Source organism: Schistocerca piceifrons, chromosome X (genome assembly GCF_021461385.2).
Source record: "Schistocerca piceifrons isolate TAMUIC-IGC-003096 chromosome X, iqSchPice1.1, whole genome shotgun sequence".
Classification (NCBI taxonomy): Eukaryota; Metazoa; Arthropoda; class Insecta; order Orthoptera; family Acrididae; genus Schistocerca; species Schistocerca piceifrons.
In genome coordinates, this window is record NC_060149.1 from 877,494,776 (window position 1) to 877,517,625 (window position 22,850).

The window sequence follows — 22,850 nt, forward strand, 5'->3', positions numbered from 1 at the left end:
CTTACATACTTGAGAACAGAGTATGTCAAATCACCCAAACTCTTGACACTTAGATAGGAACGTCGTTTTACAGGGAGAATATAATTTTTTCTGACATATATTAAGTAACTGTTGAATATTGAAATTTATCTGAAAATTGAAAATGAATGAAGTGTTGAAATTCGAAGATTTTAAATTTTTATTCAGTTTCAGAGAGAAATTTCACCTTTATCAACTTTCCATGATATTTTAGCTATACAGAAATAACGATATCACGCATTGGTAGTCCTGAGATAAACTAACAGAGCAATTTGGAACACTTGGTGAATCTGGAGGGTCATATTCCATGTTTACCGTATCTAGCACATTACCATCAGAATGAGAGTTCTCACTTTTTCACCTTGGTTATGTTGATCGATTGTAGTAGTAATAGTTGCATTCTCTTCATACAAAGTATTCTGATTGAGTTCCTTTTCGGATATTTCTCAGCTTGTGTCGTGTTCTACCCTTGACAGATCGTTTTCGTCAGAAACATTACCGGAGTCGACTTGAGAGTCAGAGTCTTTAGGAAACATCCCCTCCGTTATCTGCATGATTCGTATGTTTCTGTTAGACACATTTGCAGGTATTTTTCCAGCCATTGCACTCTAAAAGGACAGCCTGAATTAGCAACCAGTACATTCTAGGATTCCTTGTTGAATGTAATTAATGAAAAGAGTTACAAAAAGAGTAGTTCCCTATCTTCACAAACTAGCAAGCAACCAAGAAACAATGGTAAAATGAATGAGCCATAATAAATCAAATCCAAACTGATACTGCGTAAAGTACATACCTATGTACAGAAAATATTTCGAACGGGTAGAATTGTAGCTTATGCAGGAAGAGAACTTCGCTAAAACTGACTGAAACCGCGCTTGGTGCTTGTGATTTTGAGAACATAGTTATTCACTCTAAATTACTTTAAGCAAACTCACTAAAACGTAAATTAAGCTGTAGCGTAATCATGTAACAAAAATATCATTTAAAAGAACTTGAAGAGTAAGATGGATTATCCGCCTGTGAGGCACAATTGTGAGATTTCAAGAACATCAATCTGTGAGGCGTGTGAATATTTGCCCTTATCTGGAACGTCTGCCTGCGAGACCATGTGGGGCTGGAGTGGAAGCGAGTTTTGTTGGGTAAATCGGTAGATGAGGCACGTGATCTTCCCTGCTCTGCGACTAAATACCAAATGAGACTCTAGTAGCCGATTAGAACTGTGGGCGAAAACTGGCGCCTCTTGTGGAACTAACGTAATCCATACCCTCATCTCAGGCGCATGTTCCGTTCTAAGTGTTAAAATCAGTTTAACTTTCTAAAGTTTTCTCCTATGAAGTCAGGTGATGGAAAACGAGTGGCCGGCCGGTGTGGCCAAGCGGTTCTAGGCGCTTCAGTTTTGAACCGCGCGACCGATACGGTCGCAGGTTCGAATCCTGCCTCAGGCATGGATGTGTGTGATGTTCTTAGGTTAGTTAGGTTTAAGTAGTTCTAAGTTCTAGGGGACTGATGACCTCAGATGTTAAGTCCCATAGTGCTCAGAGCCATTTGAACCATTTTTTTTTAAACGAGTGTACTTCAATACAACGTTACCTAGTTTACTGCCATATGAAATTGCTGCTGAGTGATATTCAACTAATGTTATTAACAACAGATTCCAGTTGGGCATTGAAAGAACTAGTTCAGCTGTCTGTTAACGCAAACGAAAATAAAATGTTTTGTGCAGTATTATACACAAAACTACCAAATAAAATATCAGTAATAAACTTTCACTCATATGGTAATACCTTTTTTCAGCGGTCAATTTTAGCTGGTTTGTATCCTGTAAATAAGGATGTGAAACATGTATCTAACTTTTTTCACATGCAAACAAATTAAACTTTGCTAACATACCGTTTCCTACAGAGCTGAAACATGTTAAAAAATTCGTTAAGAACAATGAAGACGTCTCTGTAAATGTCAATGGCATTCCAGTATTCTGAATGTGAGTGGATGACTGCGGAAGATAAGAATGACAAGAAAGAATTTCCAGTTATACCGATATATCTTACAAAGCATAGTGATGAGAAACATGTAAATCTATTAATGTTGCAGGTTACTAATACAAATGCATGTCATTTCCATTACATAAAAAAACTTTCGAGGCTGTCACGTAGTAGCAATACTGCTTATCATCTTTCAGCTACAGTATTTGAGCATTGGCTGGCGTAATTTCAATTCAAAGAAACGTTAGATACACATTTAGTTGACTGCACACATTTTACGTCAGTCAGCGGTGTCATACCCTGCTGTAAGAATAAATATACAAAATTTACCAAGTAAGTAACAAGTTAAAGTTGCCTTTTGTAATTTTTACTGATACGTAATACGTATTACAACCAGTTACTACTTGCAGTTGTAGTATGAACTTTGGCTCTTATTCTGGTCAGGTATATTCATAACCGTTCAGTGTAACCTATTTGACACACTGTGGCTATGATCAACAATATTCTGAGTTTAAATTGTGCAGAGGCAGCAACTGCATGAAATGGTTTACTGAACAGCTGTACGTCATAGCTGAGACTGTGAATGAGTTTTTATTGCAAAATAAGAAGATGGAGTAAGCCCCAAGGAAGAATTAGCACTTAGCAGAGATCTGCCCTGATTACCGAGAACCGTTCAAGGTAGGTGATGTTGAACACAGAGACCACTGTCATTCCTCTGGTACATATCAGGGTGCTGCAGATGCCATCTCCACTGTCAACTACAGACTTCATTATACAGTGCCAGTTGTATTTCAGAATCCAAACAACTACAACGGTCATTTCTTGATCACAGATTTATCTGACAAATGGTGACAGAAGGCGGTGAAGAAACTAAACTAAATCCAAGTCGCATTTCTCTGCTGCCACCGGATATGGAGAAATATAACACATTTACGAAGTTCATTGCTGTAATGCGCCAAGAGTGGAGATACAATATTAATTTCCTATTTATTGATTCACTTAATTTTTTGACATGCAGCCTCGAAAAGTGGGCATCGTACTCGAAATCAGACAAATTCAAAACACTAGGATAGTACTCCGATTTTTATTTGAAAATTAACATATTGCTGCCTGCTGATGTGTTCCAAAACTTTCATGGTCTGTGTCTTGGTAGATAGAAACCGGATCCTGCTCATTACATTGTACTGTATGAAACCGGGGACCTAGAGACGATGGAGAGGCTTCGTCCCGCCGTAGCCCTCAGTGGTACACAACCACACAACAGGCCACAGCAGTCCACCCACCCCACCGCCACTCCACACCGAACCCAGGGTTATTGTGCGGTTCGGCCCCTAGGGGAATCCCCCCCCCCCCCCCCTTCGGGAACGTCTCATTCCAGACGAGTGTAACCCAAATATTTGCGTGGCAGAGTAATGATGGTGTACGCGTACGTGGAAACGCTGTATGCGCAGCAATCGCCGACGCAGGGTAACTGAGGCGGAATAAAGGGAACCAGCCCGCATTCGTCGTGGTAGATGGAAAACCGCCTTAAAAACCATCCGCAGGCTGGCCGGCACACCGGACCTCGACACTGATCCGCCGGGCGGATTCGTGCTGGGGACCGGCACGCCTTCCCGCTCAGGGGGCAGCGCGTTAGACCGCGCGGCCAACCGGACGTTCATTACATTACTTCACATGGCTTCACTGAAAACTACTAGAGTAGGATTGCAACGTATTACCGATATTGAACAACTTTAGTCCTTTGAAAGAGGCATTAGAGGTAGTATTGCTCATTGTTCGTACAGCCATGTTGTTGCAAACAACAGATTCATACCCAATTATGATGACAAAATTGACAAATCTTACATTATTCTCAACTCAGAGTCACCCTGAACCCAAACCAAAGAAATAAACTAAAGGAAGTGGCATGTTTAGAAATAGAAAAAGTAGCACAGGAAGAAACCAGAAGTGAACTTCAAGTTGGGATCTGGAATCGTTTTACAGTACTGCTGGAAACAGAGGACTCAGATGTAAATCAGCAATGGGAAGAAATTAGAAATGTGGTTACAAAGGCTGCAGGAGCAGACATTGGAAAAAGAGTAGCAAGGAGGAAGAAATGGTTAAATGAGATCTGTGAAGAGGCTGTCGACAGGAGGAATGAATCCCGTGACAAGTGGTTACAGTCAGCAACTGATCAGACCAGTAAGGCAGAATTTGACAAAGTCCGAAGAGAAACGCAAGCCGTATTGTGGAGAGAAAAGAGGAAGTTCGTGAGTGGGGTTATTACAGGAGCAGAAGAAGACTTCCAGGGAAGGAGGATGAAGAACATGTACAGAAAGGTCAACTATCCGAGGAAAACCTATAAACCCACTGAGAAATTAATAAAAAAAATGCCAAAGGAGAGATGCTGACAAATGAATATCAAATTGCAAAGAGATGGGAAGACTTGTTAAATTATGAAGACCCAACGACACTCTTTAACTTCCCCCTACCACAGACAGCAGACCCTGAATACCTACCGCCAACTGTAGAAGAGATTAGGAAGCAGATAAAACGGCTTAAAAAGGACAGAAGCCCAGGAGGAGATGGCATCCATGCTGAAATAATTCAGGAAAGGGGTGAATACCTTGTCGCAAGAATTCACAAATTAATAGAGACCATTTGGAACACTGAAAACATTCCAGAAGACTGGAGGAATGCACTAATCTGTCCCATCCCCAAGAAGAATGACCGAATGGCATGTGAAAACTACCGTGGTATCAATCTGCTTAATATTTGTTATAAGATCTTCTCAAACTATCGTCTAGATCGAATCCAACCATTGGAAGACACCATTATTGGAGAATATCAAGGAGGATTTCGTCACGGGAGATCTACTATCGACCAAATCTTTGTCCTACGCCAGATCGTAAAGAAAAAGTGAGAGTTTGGCCAAAAACTACACACTCTGTTTGTCGACTTCAGAAAAGCATATGATTCCATTCATCGGGAAAGTATACTGAGGTGTCTGGAAGAGTTCGGTAAGCCTCACGAAGGCCTGCCTGATGGATACTACAGCAAAGGTAAAAATTGGAAATAAGGTTACTGAAGCATTCAAAATAAAAACTTGCCTACGGCAGGGCGGTGGACTATCACCTGTTCTTTTCAATCTCGCATTAGAGAAGGTAATGCGAGAGATGTCATCTAATGAACTCAGAGGAAACCAGACCGGGGATGTGCACACCTAGTGTCTCGGATATGCCGACGATATAGTGCCACTATCTGGGTCGCAAGAAGAATTAGGGGAAATGGCTGACATTCTGGAAACAACAGCGAGGAAAATTGGACTCCAAATCAATCATGACAACACGGAATACATGGTTCTACACTGTAGACATAATGAAACTCAAGAACCACTTCCACCCTTACAGACAACTGAAGGTTCCTATAGTCAAGTCAGGGTTTTCTAATAACTGGGCGCAGTATTCAGAGATAAACCATCCAGTAAAATGGAGATACAGGCAAGACTACAGGTAAATAATCGCTGTTACCACGGCCTTAATGCTCTCAAAAAAATGTTCAAATGTGTGTGAAATCTTATGGGACTTAACTGCTAAGGTCATCAGTCCCTAAGCTTACACCACACTACTTAACCTAAATTATCCTAAGGACAATCACACACACCCATGCCCGAGGGAGGACTCGAACCTCTGCAGGGATCAGCCGCACAGTCCATGACTGCAGTGCCTTAGACCGCTCGGCTAATCCCGCACGGCCTTTAATGCTCTCCTCAAAATCAGAAGTTTGTCAAGACATTTAAAAAAAGTCTACAAAACGCTCCCACAGTCAGTAGTACTACATGGATGTGCCACCTGGAGTACAGTCAAGCAAGATCTGAACAGACTAATGATATTTGAAAGGAAAGTCCTTCGGAAGATTTTTGGACCAGTTTACGATAGTGAGAGTGAAGAATGAAGGATTCGTCACAATACAGAGTTGTGTGATATTTACGAAGAGCCGAACATCGTGGGGATAATGAAGACACCAAGACTCCTATGGGCAGGGCATGTTGCTCGAATGCAGGATAACCGATGGCCGAAAACTGTACTCAGCACCAAGCCAACCGGCAGAAGGCCCGTAGGAAGACCTACAACTCGATGGAATGACTGCGTATCCAAAGACCTTCAGAGAGTGGGACTGCTGGAAGGATGGCAGAAAGGAGCTGAAGATAGGCTGAAGTGGAGGAAATCTCTCAAAGAAGCGCGCGGTCTATTGAGCCTAATCGCGTAAAGTAAGCAAGTAAGTAAGTACATTATATATTTTGACGTGAATAGCTTTTACAGTTGGGCAATATTACAGTAGCTTCGAGTGTCCAGTTTTGTATGGCTGTGGAAAATGTATCGGACGATTCCGACGCAGGTAAGTTTTAGAAGTGTATCATAAATATTCTGTGACTACTCACGATTTTCATTCAGATTTACCTTTAAGTCCTGAAAAAACTGCCACCACCGTCCTGCAGCTACAGATCAAAGAAATAAATTTAGACTTTACATTATAAGAAAAACTGTTACTCACTACAGAAATCTATAACTATGTTGCCGGTATGGATTGGTATTAAAAATATTAATAAAATTTTATCGTTTGTACAAGCTCCCTGGATGTAGCCATATATTGAGATTAATGCAGAAAAACATATGAGTGCAATGAAATAATCGAGACTGAGATTGATTGAGCAGACACGATGGAAGAGTTACTGTAAAAATTTCATGGGGTAGAGATGCTTTCGTCGATGGACATAAAGGTCAGCTACCGGCAGGCTGAGCTTTACCCCAAGTGTTGGACGTTTACAGCATTCTTATGGACTCCGCTATAACTGTCGGAAATTGCCGTTTGGTTAATGTACCATCTGCATCGTTTATAAGTCTGTTGAGTATGGTCAGTTCTGATGAGCTGCGAAGAAAGGTCACCTTTTGTGTGGATGATGTGCTGACTCAGTAGAACTCATGGGAAGCACAAAACTAAACCCTAAGTGAGCCCCTACAGGCATTCAAGATGCATGAGATGACAGTCAGCCAAAATAAGTCTGACTCTGACTGCAACTGTGTGATGTTTCTCGGGTATGTAATCGGTTCTGAATGAATCCGGCCCAATCTGGAGAAGCTGAGGGCTATCCAATAGTATTTTGTACCAACAACGAGGCATCAAGTGTGCGCGTTCCTCAGTGTCACAAATTTCTATAAAAGATTTATTGATAGTAGTGTCAGAACCCCACATTTGTATTGTAGTACTGGAAAGAAAACAATCTGGGAATGGGAGCAAGGTGCAACGGGAATTTGCTACGTTGAAGGATGTATTACTAGGTTCGCCAGTCTTACTCTGTCCAGTCCTAGGTAAGGACTTCAGACTCACCATGGATAGTTCCCAGGTCAGACTGGGGTCTCATCTACACCAAGAAAATGAAAGGGAATGCAAGACAGTACAGCTCACTGTGGCGTTTTCAAGTAGAATGTTGACTAAGGCAGAAAAAAAACTATTCGGTTACTGAACTAGAAGCACTCGTCATTGTGTAGGGCTTCTCTCGATTCCGGTATTTCATATACAGGAGGAATATTCACATGTTGTGAAATAGAAGTGGATAGTTCCTGTGAATTATTATGGGTGCAGGTTACACTCAACAACCGAGCTAGGTTAATAATTGGCTCCTTTTACCGACCTCCCGACTCAGCAGCATTAGTGGCAGAACAACTGAGAGAAAATTTGGAATACATTTCACATAAATTTTCTCAGCATGTTATAGTCTTAGCCGGCCGAAGTGGCCGTGCGGTTAAAGGCGCTGCAGTCTGGAACCGCAAGACCGCTACGGTCGCAGGTTCGAATCCTGCCTCGGGCATGGGTGTTTGTGATGTCCTTAGGTTAGTTAGGTTTAACTAGTTCTAAGTTCTAGGGGACTAATGACCTCAGCAGTTGAGTCCCATAGTGCTCAGAGCCATTTGAACCATTTGTTATAGTCTTAGGTGGAGATTTCAATTTACCAGATATAGACTAGGACACTCTGATGTTTAGGACGGGTGGTAGGGACAGAGCATCGAGTGACATTATACTGAGTGCACTATCCGAAAATTACCTCGAGCAATTAAACAGAGAACCGACTCGTGGAGATAAAATCTTGGACCTACTGATAACAAACAGACCCGAACTTTTCGACTCTGTATGTACAGAACAGGGAATCAGTGATCATAAGGCCGTTGCAGCATCCCTGAATATGGAAGTTAGTAGGAATATAAAAAAAGGGAGGAAGGTTTATCTGTTTAGCAAGAGCAATAGAAGGCAGATTTCAGAGTACCTAACAGATCAAAACGAAAATTTCTGTTCCGACACTGACAATGTTGAGTGTTTATGGAAAAAGTTCAAGGCAATCGTAAAATGCGTTTTAGACAGGTACGTGCCGAGTAAAACTGTGAGGGACGGGAAAAACCCACCGTGGTACAACAACAAAGTTAGGAAACTACTGCGAAAGCAAAGAGAGCCTCACTGCAAATTTAAACGCAGCCGAAACCTCTCAGACAAACAGAAGCTAAACGATGTCAAAGTTAGCGTAAGGAGGGCTATGCGTGAAGCGTTCAGTGAATTCGAAAGTAAAATTCTATGTACCGACTTGACAGAAAATCCTAGGAAGTTCTGGTCTTACGTTAAATCAGTAAGTGGCTCGAAACAGCATATCCAGACACTCTGGGATGATAATGGCATTGAAACAGAGGATGACACGCGTAAAGCTGAAATACTAAACACCTTTTTCCAAAGCTGTTTCACAGAGGAAGACCGCACTGCAGTTCCTTCTCTAAATCCTCGTACAAACGAAAAAATGGCTGACATCGAAATAAGTGTCCAAGGAATAGAAAAGCAACTGGAATCACTCAACAGAGGAAAGTCCACTGGACCTGACGTGATACCAATTCGATTCTACACAGAGTACGCGAAAGAACTTGCCCCGCTTCTAACAGCCGTGTACCGCAAGTCTCTAGAGGAACGGAAGGTTCCAAATGATTGGAAAAGAGCACAGGTAGTCCCAGTCTTCAAGAAGGGTCGTCGAGCAGATGCGCAAAACTATAGATCTATATCTCTGACGTCGATCTGTTGTAGAATTTTAGAACATGTTTTTTGCTCGAATATCATGTCGTTTTTGGAAACCCAGAATCTACTATGTAGGAATCAACATGGATTCCGGAAACAGCGATCGTGTAAGACAGAACTCGCCTTATTTGTTCATGAGACCCAGAAAATATTAGATACAGGCTCCCAAGTAGATGCTATTTTTCTTGACTTCCGGAAGGCGTTCGATACAGTTCCACACTGTCGCCTGATAAACAAAGTAAGAGCCTACGGAATATCAGACCAGCTGTGTGGCTGGATTGAAGAGTTTTTAGCAAACAGAACACAGCATGTTGTTATCAATGGAGATACGTCTCCAGACGTTAAAGTAACCTCTGGCGTGCCACAGGGGAGTGTTATGGGACCATTGCTTTTCACAATATATATATATATAAAAGACCTAGTAGAGAGTGTCGGAAGTCCCATGCGGCTTTTCGCGGATGATGCTGTAGTATACAGAGAAGTTGCAGCATTAGAAAATTGTAGCGAAATGCAGGAAGATCTGCAGCGGATAGGCACTTGGTGCAGGGAGTGACAACTGACCCTTAACATAGACAAATGTAATGTATTGCGAATACATAGGAAGAAGGATCCTTTATTGTATGATTATATGATAGCGGAACAAACACTGGTAGCAGTTACTTCTGTAAAATATCTGGGAGTATGCGTGCGGAACGATTTGAAGTGGAATGATCATATAAAATTAATTGTTGGTAAGGCAGGTACCAGGTTGAGATTCATTGGGAGAGTCCTTAGGAAATGTAGTCCATCAACAAAGGAGGTGGTTTACAAAACACTCGTTCGACCTATACTTGAGTATTGCTCATCAGTGTGGGATCCGTACCAGATCGGGTTGACGGAGGAGATAGAGAAGATCCAAAGAAGAGCGGCGCGTTTCGTCACAGGGTTATTTGGTAACCGTGATAGCGTTACGGAGATGTTTAACGAACTCAAGTGGCAGACTCTGCAAGAGAGGCGCTCTGCATCGCGGTGTAGCTTGCTCGCCAGGTTTCGAGAGGGTGCGTTTCTGGATGAGGTATCGAATATATTGCTTGCCCCTACTTATACCTCCCGAGGAGATCACGAATGTAAAATTAGAGAGATTACAGCGCACACGGAGGCTTTCAGACAGTCGTTCTTCCCGCGAATCGTACGCGACTGGAACAGGAAAGGTAGGTAATACAGTGGCACGTAAAGTGCCCTCCGCCACACACCGTTGGGTGGCTTGCGGAGTATAAATGTAGATGTACAGCAAACATAGAGCTTTTCAGTTCCTAATAATAGCCAAACTGACACTTGGAAGGCTAGCCAAGCGTGCATTATACCTTCAAAAATTCCGCGTCACAATACATTACTTGCCCAGAAATGACAATGTGATTGTGGATCCGCTATTGCGTGCTCTACCGTACCTGACCTAGTCTAATGATGCTCATCTACAGGAAAATCACATGAACGTGATGTACTTTAAGCATTAACAATTCGAAAATTACATCAGTATGACATGAGAAGATATTGCACATGGACAGGACAATGATCCAGTATGGGTAGATGTGAAGGTAAAGCCTAGAGAAAGAGATCAGAGAACATAGAGTTTTCTATTCTATCACTATCTCTTCGCAAAAGAAGTCAGACAGAGACAGGTGGGTAGATTGTATGCCAAGGAGTTCATAAACGAACTAATATGGTATATGCATCTGACCCTTTCACAATTTGGGCCCCACAAGTGCTACTATAAGTCGCGTGAGTTCGCATATTTCTCCAGTGCGGAGAACAGAATTTGGAGAGTACTTGCAATATGCAGAACTTGTCCGCTGGCCAAACTATCAACTGCCGTGCACAAGACTCGACTAGACTGAGGGAAACTGTGGACACTGACCTATTTCATCCTCTTCCCTACTCTTGATGTTGGTTCGTATAATCGAGACTGACTGAGCAGACATGATGGAAGAGTTACTGTAAAAATTTCATGGAGTAAAGATGATTTAGTCGATGGACATAAAGGTCAGCTACTGGCTGGCTGAGCTTTACCCAAAGTGTTGGACGTTTACAGCATTCTTATGGACTCCGCTATCAGTTTCGGAAATTTTCATTTAGTTAATGCACTATCTGCATCGTTTATACGTGTGTTGAGCATGGGCTTAACCTCAAAGTATCTAACACTCACCCCATTGCATAGCACCATCACTAAATCTGTCATGAGGGTGTTCGTGAAGACAGTTCAGAAAGAAGTCTGGAAGATAGAAAAGGTCTTCTCCGACAACACGGCACAATTTCGGTCCAACAAATGGAAGAAGAATTGCAACGATCGAAGATCATGATCATTTATACGTCCAGGTTTCACCTAGCCTTGAACCCAGCAGAGAGGGCCATGAAAGAGATAGGGAAATTATGCCGAATACAACTGTCACAGGCAGCATTGGTGGTGGCATGCTTACCTGGAAGAGTTTCAGAAGACACTGAATGATTTGCCCCGGTGGCACCGGTACTGGCTCGAAAGAATAAACAACCAGTGTACAAGCTGAGCGAATCATTGCCTTTCCCACCAGATGAGAGATTATGCATTTGGACATAGTAAATCTAGCAACTGAGAGAATCCAAAGTCAGACATGGAGAAGACGGGAGAAACGAAAGGGAGCTTTCCAATAGTATAGTTTGGCAGTCATGTGGAAAGTATTAATGAAAATACATAAATTCTCAAAGAAATAGAAATTTCTCACCCGCAAGTTTTACAATGTATTCTCTGGACCATTCCGAGTATGAATGTCAATTAATCTAAATGCAGCAGAACTTGGAACACTACATACAAAGCGGTCGTGCGCTGTGCATCATCTGAGCTACTTAAAGTTGTTTCGAGAATGAACAAAGTAGGGGGTAGTGGCATGATGAATTATAAGGTTAAGGTTGACGTGATGGTAACTGTTCTGTTGTCATCTTAATGTAAGGTGCACGTGAATTTTCTATTGATGAGTATGTATTTCGATTGAAGAGTGGAGATTCTGTGTGTAATTTAGATAAACGGAAGTGCTGTTTAATGTTCCGTTGCCCTAGATGGACATTTTTCTAATGATGGAAGGAAGATCAAACTAATTACTGGTAGTCTTGTTGTAGTGTGACGTCCGATCACTGTGTTGAAACTGATTGTCAGGGACGAAGGGTGCACCGAGCTTATTGAGTGAAATTCCAGATGCAAAGAATGCCCTGAGCTTTATTTTGTGGTGAGAAGAATCAGTCGTTTCAGAGAGGAGAGATGATTCTGAAAACGCTCAGGAGGAGGTCCCTGGGGAACTAGCAATGTGCAACGCAAGACAATTTTGTAAGAGAGGAGTGTGAAGCAAAACATATGGAGCAGGAGTCCAGGAAATATCAGAGATGAGAACAAGAATAGAACTCAGTCGCCATTTCAAGGAGCAGCAAAAATGAGTGCCAACAACGAAGTGAACAATCGAACAATGGAATGTATGCCTGTGCCACTACCTCTGCTAATATAGGTGGTACATATTTTATCTATCACATTTCGATTTTGTGTGCGAGAGATGTATACCATTATCTTTGGAAATGTTACAGAATCAGTCCACAGACTCATCTTTAAAGGAGTCCTGATTTCTAAGGTCAAATACTTGAAGAGAAGAAAGGGAAAATCAGGCACTGATGGTAGCTCCACTGGATAGTAATTAGAAGTCTGCCGGCACGTAACGATGAAGACAGTTTTGAGTAGTTCGGGAAGATACTAAGGAGGAGAAAAAATGGACGAAGGAACAGGGTTTTTCTACCGATTCTGGTAGTTATTTGAGTAACTGGATTTCGCAGTATAGTTTGTGTAATAAACATAAGTTTTCTGAGTGATAAGTGACTACCAGCAAGCATCAGTGGGAATGTCAGAACATGGCATGCGGCTTTGTTGCTTAGAGTCTTAGGCGGGGCTTGATGCTCCATCGACAAGTGTGTCTCACAAACGTTTGTAAATAACAGTAGCTGGGGATACTTATACGTGATGGCATGTTATGGTTCTCAGTAGTTAACAATGGCATTTTTCTTTCCCAATACCAGCCACATGTGGAATCCCCACCTTAGTAATACCTACAATATTTGTGTAATGTATAATGACGCTGAAGAGCCAAAGAAACTGGTACACCTGCCTAATATCGTGTAGGGCGTCCGCAAGCATGCAGAAGTGCTGCACCTCGATGTGGCATGGACTCGACAAATGTCTGAAATAGTGATGGAGGGAACTGACACCATGAATCCTGCAGGGCGGTACATAAATCCGTAAGAGTATGAAGAGGTGGAGATCTCTTCTCAACAGCATGTTGCAAGGCATCCCACATATGCTCAATAATGTTCATGTCTGGAGAGTTTGGTGGCCAGCGGAAGTGTTTACTGGACTTTTCGGGTGTCGCATTATCCTGCTGTAATTGTCCATGGGGTGTCGCATTGTCCTGCTGGATTTTCGCAAGTCCGTCGGAATGCACAATGGACATGAAAGGATGCAGATGATCAGACCCGATGCTTATGTACGTGTCACCTGTCAGAGTCGTATCTAAGCATATCAGGGGTCCCATACACTCCAATTGCACACACCCTACGCTATTACAGAGCCTGCACCTCCTTGAACAGTCCCCTGCTGACATGCAGGGTCCATGGACTCGTGAGATTGTCTCCATACCCGTACACGTCCATGCGCTCGATACAATTTGAAACGAAGCTCGTCCGACTAGGCAACATGTTTCCAGTCATAAACAGTCCATTGCCGGTGTTGATGGGCGCAGGAGAGGCATAAAGCTTTGTGTCATGCAGTCATCCAGGTTACAAGAGTGAGCCTTCGGCTCCGAAAGTCCATATCGATGATGTTTCGTTGAACAGTTCGCATGCTGACACTTGTTGATGGCCCAGCATTAAAATCTGTAGCAATTTGCTAAAGGGTTGCACCCCCGTTCTTGCAGGATCTTTCTCCAGCCGCAGCTATGTCGGCTATTTGATGTTTTACCGGATTCCTGATATTCACAATACACTCATGAAATGATCGTACTGGAAAATCCCCACTTCATCGGTACCTCTGAGATACTGTGTCCCATCGCTTGGACGCCGGCTATAACACCACGTTAAAACTCACTTAAATTTTGATAACCCGCCATTGTAGCAGCAGTAACCGATTTAACAACTGTCCCAGACACTTGTCTTACTTAATCGTTGCCGATCGCAGCGCCGTATTCTGCCTGTTTACATATACTGAAGCGCCAAGGAAACTGGTATAGGTATGCGATTCAAATACAGAGATATATAAACAGACAGAATACTCTTTAAATATCATGTGTCATAGCTACAGTGTATGTAATATGCTATACTGAATGATGTATGTAAATGTACTTAGTTGGGATTGGCTTTAACTGTGTGCTGTCAACCAAGTGGGCCTCTAACTTTTCTTTGGAATATATTCTTTTTTTATAATAAAATTTGTATCTGGAATATTTTTCTTTGATTTTTTTTCAGTTACCCTGCAGTAACATATTAAAAAGAAAGACAGAGAGAGAGAGATGAAATTTACCAAGGCAGTGTAGAATATTTTGTGGTGTATAAACCAGAAAGTGGATTGAAATTTTCTTATGAGTCAGTACAGTATCTGACATACGCTTTAGCAGAGTATAAAGCAGAGAAAGATGAAATTTACTGATGAGACAGTATGAAACCGAAAGAGAGGGAGGGAGGGAGAGAGAGAAAGAGAGAGAGAGAGAGAGAGAGAGAGAGAGAGAGAGAGAGAGAGAGATCAATTTTACAGATAAAGATGATGAGGCAGATGTGGAAATACTGCAGATAATTATTTTTTAGGGTATGTGTGCACATGTGAAACGAAATTTAGTGATGAGAGAGTACAGTATTTGGTCTAAGTGTTTTTTTCGTAGTGGGATGTGAAAAAGAAAGAGAGGTAGAGAGATGAACAGCGCCAATTTAAGCAGTTTGTGTGGAGTTTATGTAATTTTTGGAAATAATGTAATACTGATAATACTTTTTTTTAATATCATACTTATGTATTTTTCGACATGGAAATACAGTGGTATTTGTTATATTTGTTGACACATGGTGACATTTTACTCAACTCACGTTGAGGTCACAAATTTTTAATGTTATAGGCGCCTATATGAAACGATAGGTACAGTATTTGGCATAAACATTTTGAACATGGTGCCATACTGGATGGTAACAGCAGAGGAGGGGGAGGGCTACAAAGCATAACTGGGCTAGTTCCTCCATCTTGGAATTTTTTTAAATTTTCCACCATCACCATCTTATATATTTCCGAATTTCTTGCATTTTAAAATTCCCACCAGCATCATCTCGCAGTTTTGAATTTCCGCCCAGTACTGTTTTAGATTTTTTGGCAACTGTAGCTCCAACCAGCAGTGGACGCTTGAACTGTGTGCTGCAATGTCTATTAAATGCAGCTACTACACAGATCATTGAAATAATGAATGATTACTGCTACAAGAGATTTAAAAATGAGTAATTTTTTTATTCTGCTTATTTTTACTCACTGATGAGTTAAACAATAAATTTTTGTGTGGAACACAACTTACAAGGATATAATTTTCAGAATGCAGAGGTATCTTACGAGAATTCTGCCTGTTATTATGTTTAGATTATTCTACAAAAAACTTTATATATTTTGACATCTGCTTCACAATACATGTACTTATTAATGTATTTTGTCGTCACCGATATTTTTCTTTTCACGAAAATAATTCAAAGCATGCATATAACAGGATGAAAACAAGCTTTAAAAGAACAGGTTGCAGAGAATTTCGAGAAAATAGCAAGTGTACAAAGACTTCAAGGGCTTATCATTAGCATAGAAAGAAGTCAGATTAGAGTTACCAGATTTCAGAATGCCAAAATAGGCATTTTCCATATTTTAGGAAGAAAAATCGGACACTTTCTATTTCTTGAATTATTACATAAGAAACAAAAAATAAAATCATTCACACATATCACACACCTACAACACTTTGGAATTTGTGTAGTTTTCATTTGAGACAATCTGTTTGAAAGTTCGTTTTCTTGACACAAACAATTAAAAATTACTACAATCAAAATTTCTAAAATTAAATTTCACCATTGCAAATCCCCTTTACAGTGTCAATAGTGAGTCTATTTCTCTCCTTTGTCTACTGTGCCAGTATTATAGATAACAACCTCTCAACACAAGCATTATGGGCTGGCAACGCGAAGATGAATTGTGCAATTTTAATTAAATCACTAAACTGTTCCTCACTAGTATATGATCCAACATACTTGCACCATTTCTTATGGGCCAGTTCTGATTTTCCATTATATGTGGCTACGAATTTTTTAGAAACTTTAAAACTGATCAAAGCATTTTTCATTGTCAATTTTAATATTTTTAATAAAAAAATTTTGATTGATTCTTGTACGTAAGTCCACGATATACCTGAAAAATCAAGCCACTTAATACAAGAAAATTCACAAAATGTTTCAATCTACATATTCAGGTGCTCCAAACATCCAACATGGCACTTAAAATCCTTCACCTTCGAAGCATACCTATCATTTTCCATTTGACATAATCTTTGTTTCACACTCAAAAATATAAAATTTTCATCTTTTCTGTGTCAAAGAACACCACGAAGGGAATCCAGTACATTCATGACATCTATAAGGGAGATGTAATTCAATGACTGAAGTAAAAAGAACAGAAATTATTGACGATACGATATGAAAACAGAAATAAAAAAATCTTCATTCTCAAAACTAAAAAATGCGGACAGTAGTAGAAATCGCAAAAATGTATGTGGACGCTACATTAAACGTCGAGAATTAGATGTTCGCGTAAATGCGGACGTCTGGTAACCCTAAGCCAGATGCGTGGTTCGACATTTGTACAACAGCCTGAGAGCTTATATTAGATATCTTTTGAGTAATATGATGGAGTGTAAGACTGAGTTACATAACTTTCTTTTATTGACCTCAGTATTTCACTGAAGAGTATCCTCACAGACTTTCTTAAAATTAATGTTTTAGGTTATATTACAATTAAAATTACCGTTGTAACACAAAATTACTATTCCATAAAGTTCAGTAATGCCTTTGAATGAAACTGACATTCTTGACTTCTTTTTACAGGTACCCACATTTGCGGGACCATGGAATGTGTAACAGACCCAACACAACAGCTGAGCGTCAGGGTCGTAAGCCTATGTTGTGGTATGATTGTATTGATAGTGAGTCAGTCGCAGCCGAATATTAAGCTGCGCGGTATTCGTTGTGCTTTTAGACTATTTACGTTCTTTCAAAAACAGTACTCGATGAGTATTTCGGATGGTTTATTTGTGATAGCTTTGATCGTTCCCTCCTGCATTCGTCGCCGAAACTACTTCATTGCACCGTCTGTAAAAACCTACGAGTCCAAAAAATTCTGACAAAGAAGGAAAAAAAGCATATATTCTAGCGACACCTAACATACACCGCTGCGTTAGAAACAAACACAGTGTATCAGGTGGATCTGAGTGTGGTTGACGTAGCAGTTGTGTGGATAACTTCTAGTTCAGTTCAGGAGACTTGACAAAAATTGACGTGACCACCTCATCCATGGATCTGAAAGGGATATTAGCAGCAGTTGGCGGTGAAAACGTACAGGTGCTGCACCTTTCTGGAAGCACGTGGGCGATTTGATATGCAAAGAAACTTTTCCAATAATAGTGAAAGCTTAGTTTACAGGAAGTCTTTCGATTAAATTACAGTCCTGTATCTGTGTTTTTTTCGTGAAGACGCTCAATGCGCCAAATTGTGACGGCTTTAGCATACACGTATTTAAAAAATCTATCATATTTTCCTTAGCAAGTTACATCCCCCACTATCTCCTCTAATGTTCCCTGGTGCTCTGAAATACTCTACGAGAGTGGTATTTTAAATATGATTAAATCATAATGACTTTTTTCTTCAAAAGAAAAAAATACTCTGGATAATTTACAGTGAGTACAACAGATTTGATTCGGGAAGTTTCCACTCTTATTATTCTCTCATAACAGAAATTTTTTCTATAGCTGCTTCATATTCGCGTACTCCTCGAACACTCTTTCATCTGATGAATGGTCTTCAGACCATTTTCTAATGCCAGGAAACAGAAAAAGTCACACGGAGAAACGTACAGAAAATAACATTCATGAGGAACTGTTTAGAAGTCCAGCTCTTGTGCTTTTGCCATTGCAACAGCCTGGGTATTCGCATGTCATTTACTGGAACAGAAACGCATTATTTTTTCTCTTCATCACGTCTGCTTCTACTCTCTATGCAAAAAGATCATTGAGGCCGCTTTATGACCAACACTATTTTACCCATTTCCGAGTAGCCAGTTAGCAAGATATACCGTGCGTCGCAGAAACAGTCTTCAGTACTTTTTCCTGTCGACACCATAGTTCTCTCGTTTTCCGACGAGACACTATTTCGACACGTGTACACGAACCACAAAAATGTCATAGAATAATACGATTGTTTAGTTTTATTCGTAGGTATCTGAGAACATTAACGGAAAACATCTGTGTCATTAGGGTGGTCGAAGCTTGGAGGCTGCAAGTGCATCTGCAAGTCGATTTCACGTAAACTGCGGAGCAACTTGTTCTTTACGATATGTGTGGAATGAAAATGTTCTCTTATTTCCATAGAGCATATAACGAATCACCATCATTTTTACATTTCCCTCGGACTAATTTGACTGCAAAACATTTTGTGGACTTGAGCCTGCACAAGTGAACAGAGGATTTCAAGTGGGCCTACGAAAATAACGTGTAAAGTCCTCACCGATAGTGAAAGACTGAGTTATCTGTTACTTTCGCTGCGAATGAAACCGACTTCACCTATTTTGAGGAACTTCAATAATGGATTTAACTGATTTTTCGTTTCTTTGTGAAAGAATGGGATCAAGTTTTACCCACAGTAACAAATGGGCGAACATAGTCCGTCAGTTTTTTTTTCTAAAGTGATTCAGGCATTCGTTTTCACGTTTGTGTTTGGTCAGCCAAAAAAAAAAAAAAAAAAAAAAAAAAAAAAAGAAATACAGCATCGATGTATCTTTTTTGAAACGGTTGATGTATTCGTTTTCGCGCTTCTGTGGCACAATACAGTATTGCAGATTTCCTTGCGGTTTTGGGCGTCTTTCAAGTGGATCACCCTCGAGGTGAGTGTGGTACGTATGAATTCAGCGACCATTTTAGCTCATGGAAACGAAGAAACTGATTGCACGATATTTCGGTTCATGCATTTGAACGACACACAAACAACATACCTTCTTTGAAAATCTGTCTAAACAAAATTTTTCCGTAGATCATATCAACGGTAGACTTCCGTTACCGAGCGACATACTATGTGCGAGAGGTCAGACAGGCCACCCAAAATATACCCAGAACAAGCTAATGAATCGAGCTACTATGTTCTGACGCAAGCAAGTAATTGTTAACTTTTACAACTGCCGAATTCTGATGCGTGCTTTGGTTTCTCTAAATTGAACTGTATACTTTTTCTGTGGCATTGGAAGGTGCCTTAGAAGAGGATTTCAACGACATAATAAGCATTCAAGCAACTGGAAGTGCGAAGAATAAAATATACCAACGTGATATGACAGAAGCTGACGAGAGAAATGCAACTAACACTTTAGCACCGGTAGAACACAATCGACTTGTCACTACGGCAATGTTTGAATGTGCGAGTGGATCTGCAGGTTAGTGTTCTGGGTGTAGTATGTTCCAACGCATTTCATCCTTTCCACATTTCGCTCAGTCGACAGCTTCATGGCAATGACTTTTAAAATCGGTTACGGTTCTCCGAATGGTGTCTCCAGAATCTGCAAAATGATGTGGCGTTTGTGTACACGATTTCATTTACGGATGACTCATCGTTTACATACTTACCGACGAATAATCGTTTACAAACCACGGACAAATCAATCGTCGCAATATGCACTACTGGCCATTTGAAAATCGACGATGGCTGAGAGAAGGGGACAAACAAACGACCTTGGTATGTCAACATGTGGTGTGCGCTTTTCAGAAATCGCATTAGTGGTACCAGTTTTGTTGATGAAAGCGTAAATAGCCACAAGTTTTCCCTATTCCTAACAGCTATACTGCCACAGTTATCGGAAGACGTCCAACTGGACACAAGACAAACCATGTGGTACCAACATAACGGATGTCCATCCATTCCGCGCACTTGAGTCCAGACTTTCTTGACAGAATATTTGAACATTCGGAGATCTTTGGATCGGTTGTTTGGAAAGTACAAAGTGGCCTGCATGCTCATCAGAATGAACACCTTTGGACTTTTATCTGGGGGAAAACTAAAACTGGAAGTCTACAAAGATGCACTGACGATTACCGAAGACGGGAAATATCGCATAACAGTTGCTTGTGGAGCGACGAGTCCAGATAGATACAGTATTGCCAGTCCGTTATCGCTTCATAGCATGTATTAATTTGCAGGTCAACATTTTAGGCAATTGATATGACAGTCATAATAACCGTATCTGAGTTACGTGTGTTTAGTAATGGTGTCCCAGGAGGAATAGCATATATTCAGGGGTATTACAGGAAGGATCATTAGAAGCAAAATACATACCTTAGGAGCTATGGGTACTTCGTGTTCGATACTGTGAAACAAATGTCTGTACTGCAAGCTCTTTGCTTTCTGCATTTTTGGAGAAAGTAGTGTGGAGCAAAACAAGAAAAAAATTGGTTTGCAAACATGGGCTCTAAGATGCATACCTTGAGAGCTATGAATACTTGTTCAGTAGAAGAGATATGTTTCACACCAGTGAAGAGGAAGAGGTGCTCATAGCTCTTGAAGTATGCACTTAACAGCCTATGTTTACTGGACTTGTTTTCTTGTTTCGGACCATACTAGCACCTCTCAAAATATGGAAAGCAAATAGCTTGAAGTAGAAGAGATTTTTTTTCACAGCATCGAAGACGAAGTCATGTTCATAGCTCTTAGCGTACGCATTTTAGAGCCCATATTTTACTTTTGTGCTTAGAATGATTGTTGCTGTCATATCCCTGAATACTGAGGCACCCTGTGTTAGGTTCAATAGGGCAGACGGTTTTGGAACCTCTTCTCTTGACAGTGGGACAGCTGTTTGGCCCTGTGAGCTTGTTAGTATTTGATCAGGTTCCACAGATGTCATTTCCTTGAAATCGACGTCGAAAGTTCTTTCCAATGCCACAGAAAAAGAATAAAATTCTGTCAAAAGAAAAACAAAAGTGAGGTCATATTTGTGGTAACGTATCGGCACCACCCCATGGGCCTCAAAGCTGAGAACGGAACAGCAAGTTTCCGTCAGACGGCGATAGCGGCGGAACTAATGGCACACGACCCCATCGTTCGTGCTTTAGTTCAGAGAGCCTCTTAGTTTTTGACATTGAAAGCTGAACTCTATTTCTTTCTGCATTATTTATAATGAGTCTACGTACGCTTGGAGAAATACATGTTAAGTAAATCTTCTGTTTACTGTGCTAGCTTGTTCGCTAATCTTCTCCGCTCCTGCCCAGCTTTCCTAAGTGGGCAGTTGCCGCACCATGCTGCAGCCCATCTCTTCTTACCGTCGTGTACGATGTCGTACACAGCAATATTCAGTAGATATGAACATTATAAATCACTCACGTACGTCACAAAATTCGCCACGTTGCCCTCTATAAGTCAAAGAAACCCGCACCTCCAAATACTTGTTCTTTCTGAACATATCTTGCGATGTTTGTCTTAACTGCTTCACACTGGATATCAACAAAATACAAACACAATGATAATTGCCGAGTGGGAAGATATTCTCCTCGCCCTCGTATCTAAATCCCTGTCTGACAATACTGACTTGTTCCGACAACAGCATATAAAATTTCAAAAAATGTTCAAATGTGTGTGAAATCTTATGGGACTTAACTGCTAAGGTCATCAGTCCCTAAGCTTACACACAACTTAACCTAAATTATCCTAAGGACAAACACACACACCGATGCCCGAGGGAGGACTCGAGCCTCCGCCGGGACCAGCCGCACAGCCCACGACTGCAGCCATAGACCGCTCGGCTAATCCCGCGCGGCCTTATAAAATTTGCCCACCAATTATGCCAAGGTAGAAAAAGCAGTGTAAAACTGGAATGCTATTTGTTCGCTGAGGTGCACTGTTGCAGGATACAGTGGAATGCGTGTAGAGAACTTACGCTGGACGAACGAGGGTGCGCGTAGCGTCCGCAGCACCACCGCCGGCCCGCGTCTGCCATCGCCGCTGACTGCACTACAGAGCCGGCCGGCGGCCGCTCGATGCCGTGGATTTTCCGATACTCTGCCGCAGTTAATGTAATGACGAAATCGCGTGTGTGTGCGCACTGTATCCTGTTTCACTTCCGCCTTCGGCTTATCTTCACTGGTAGCGAACATCACGAAAAGAAAGAAAGCCGTTGCTGAAGTCATCCTCGTATCCATTTATTTCAGCTCGTTGCCAGGTTATGTCAGCAGACTGAGAAGGGTGGCTTCACACCGTCACAGGAATGTTCCAGAAGGATCTCGGAGGAGCTCGCAGCCTCACGAGCAGCAGCCCAAATCGTACTAATGGTTGGCCTCGGCTGGGTCACGATGACACGCCGATACTTTCACATTTCCCTCGGACTAATTTCACTGCACAACATTTTGTGGAGTTGAGCCTGCACAAGTGAACTGAGGATTTCAAGTGGGCCTACGAAAATAACGTGTA

The 22,850-nt window shown here is 41.3% G+C and overlaps 1 protein-coding gene across 1 annotated transcript in view; it reads right to left on the reverse strand.

Moving 5' to 3' along the window:
- The window catches only part of LOC124722752 (annexin A5-like), a 280,617-nt gene extending 258,225 nt beyond the window's left edge, over positions 1-22,392 (reverse strand). The window contains exon 1 of the mRNA XM_047247892.1: positions 22,321-22,392. Within this exon, the coding sequence (XP_047103848.1) occupies positions 22,321-22,380 (60 nt within the window). The 5' untranslated portion in view covers positions 22,381-22,392. The remainder of the gene's footprint in view (positions 1-22,320) is intronic.
- Positions 22,393-22,850: the final 458 nt, after the last annotated feature.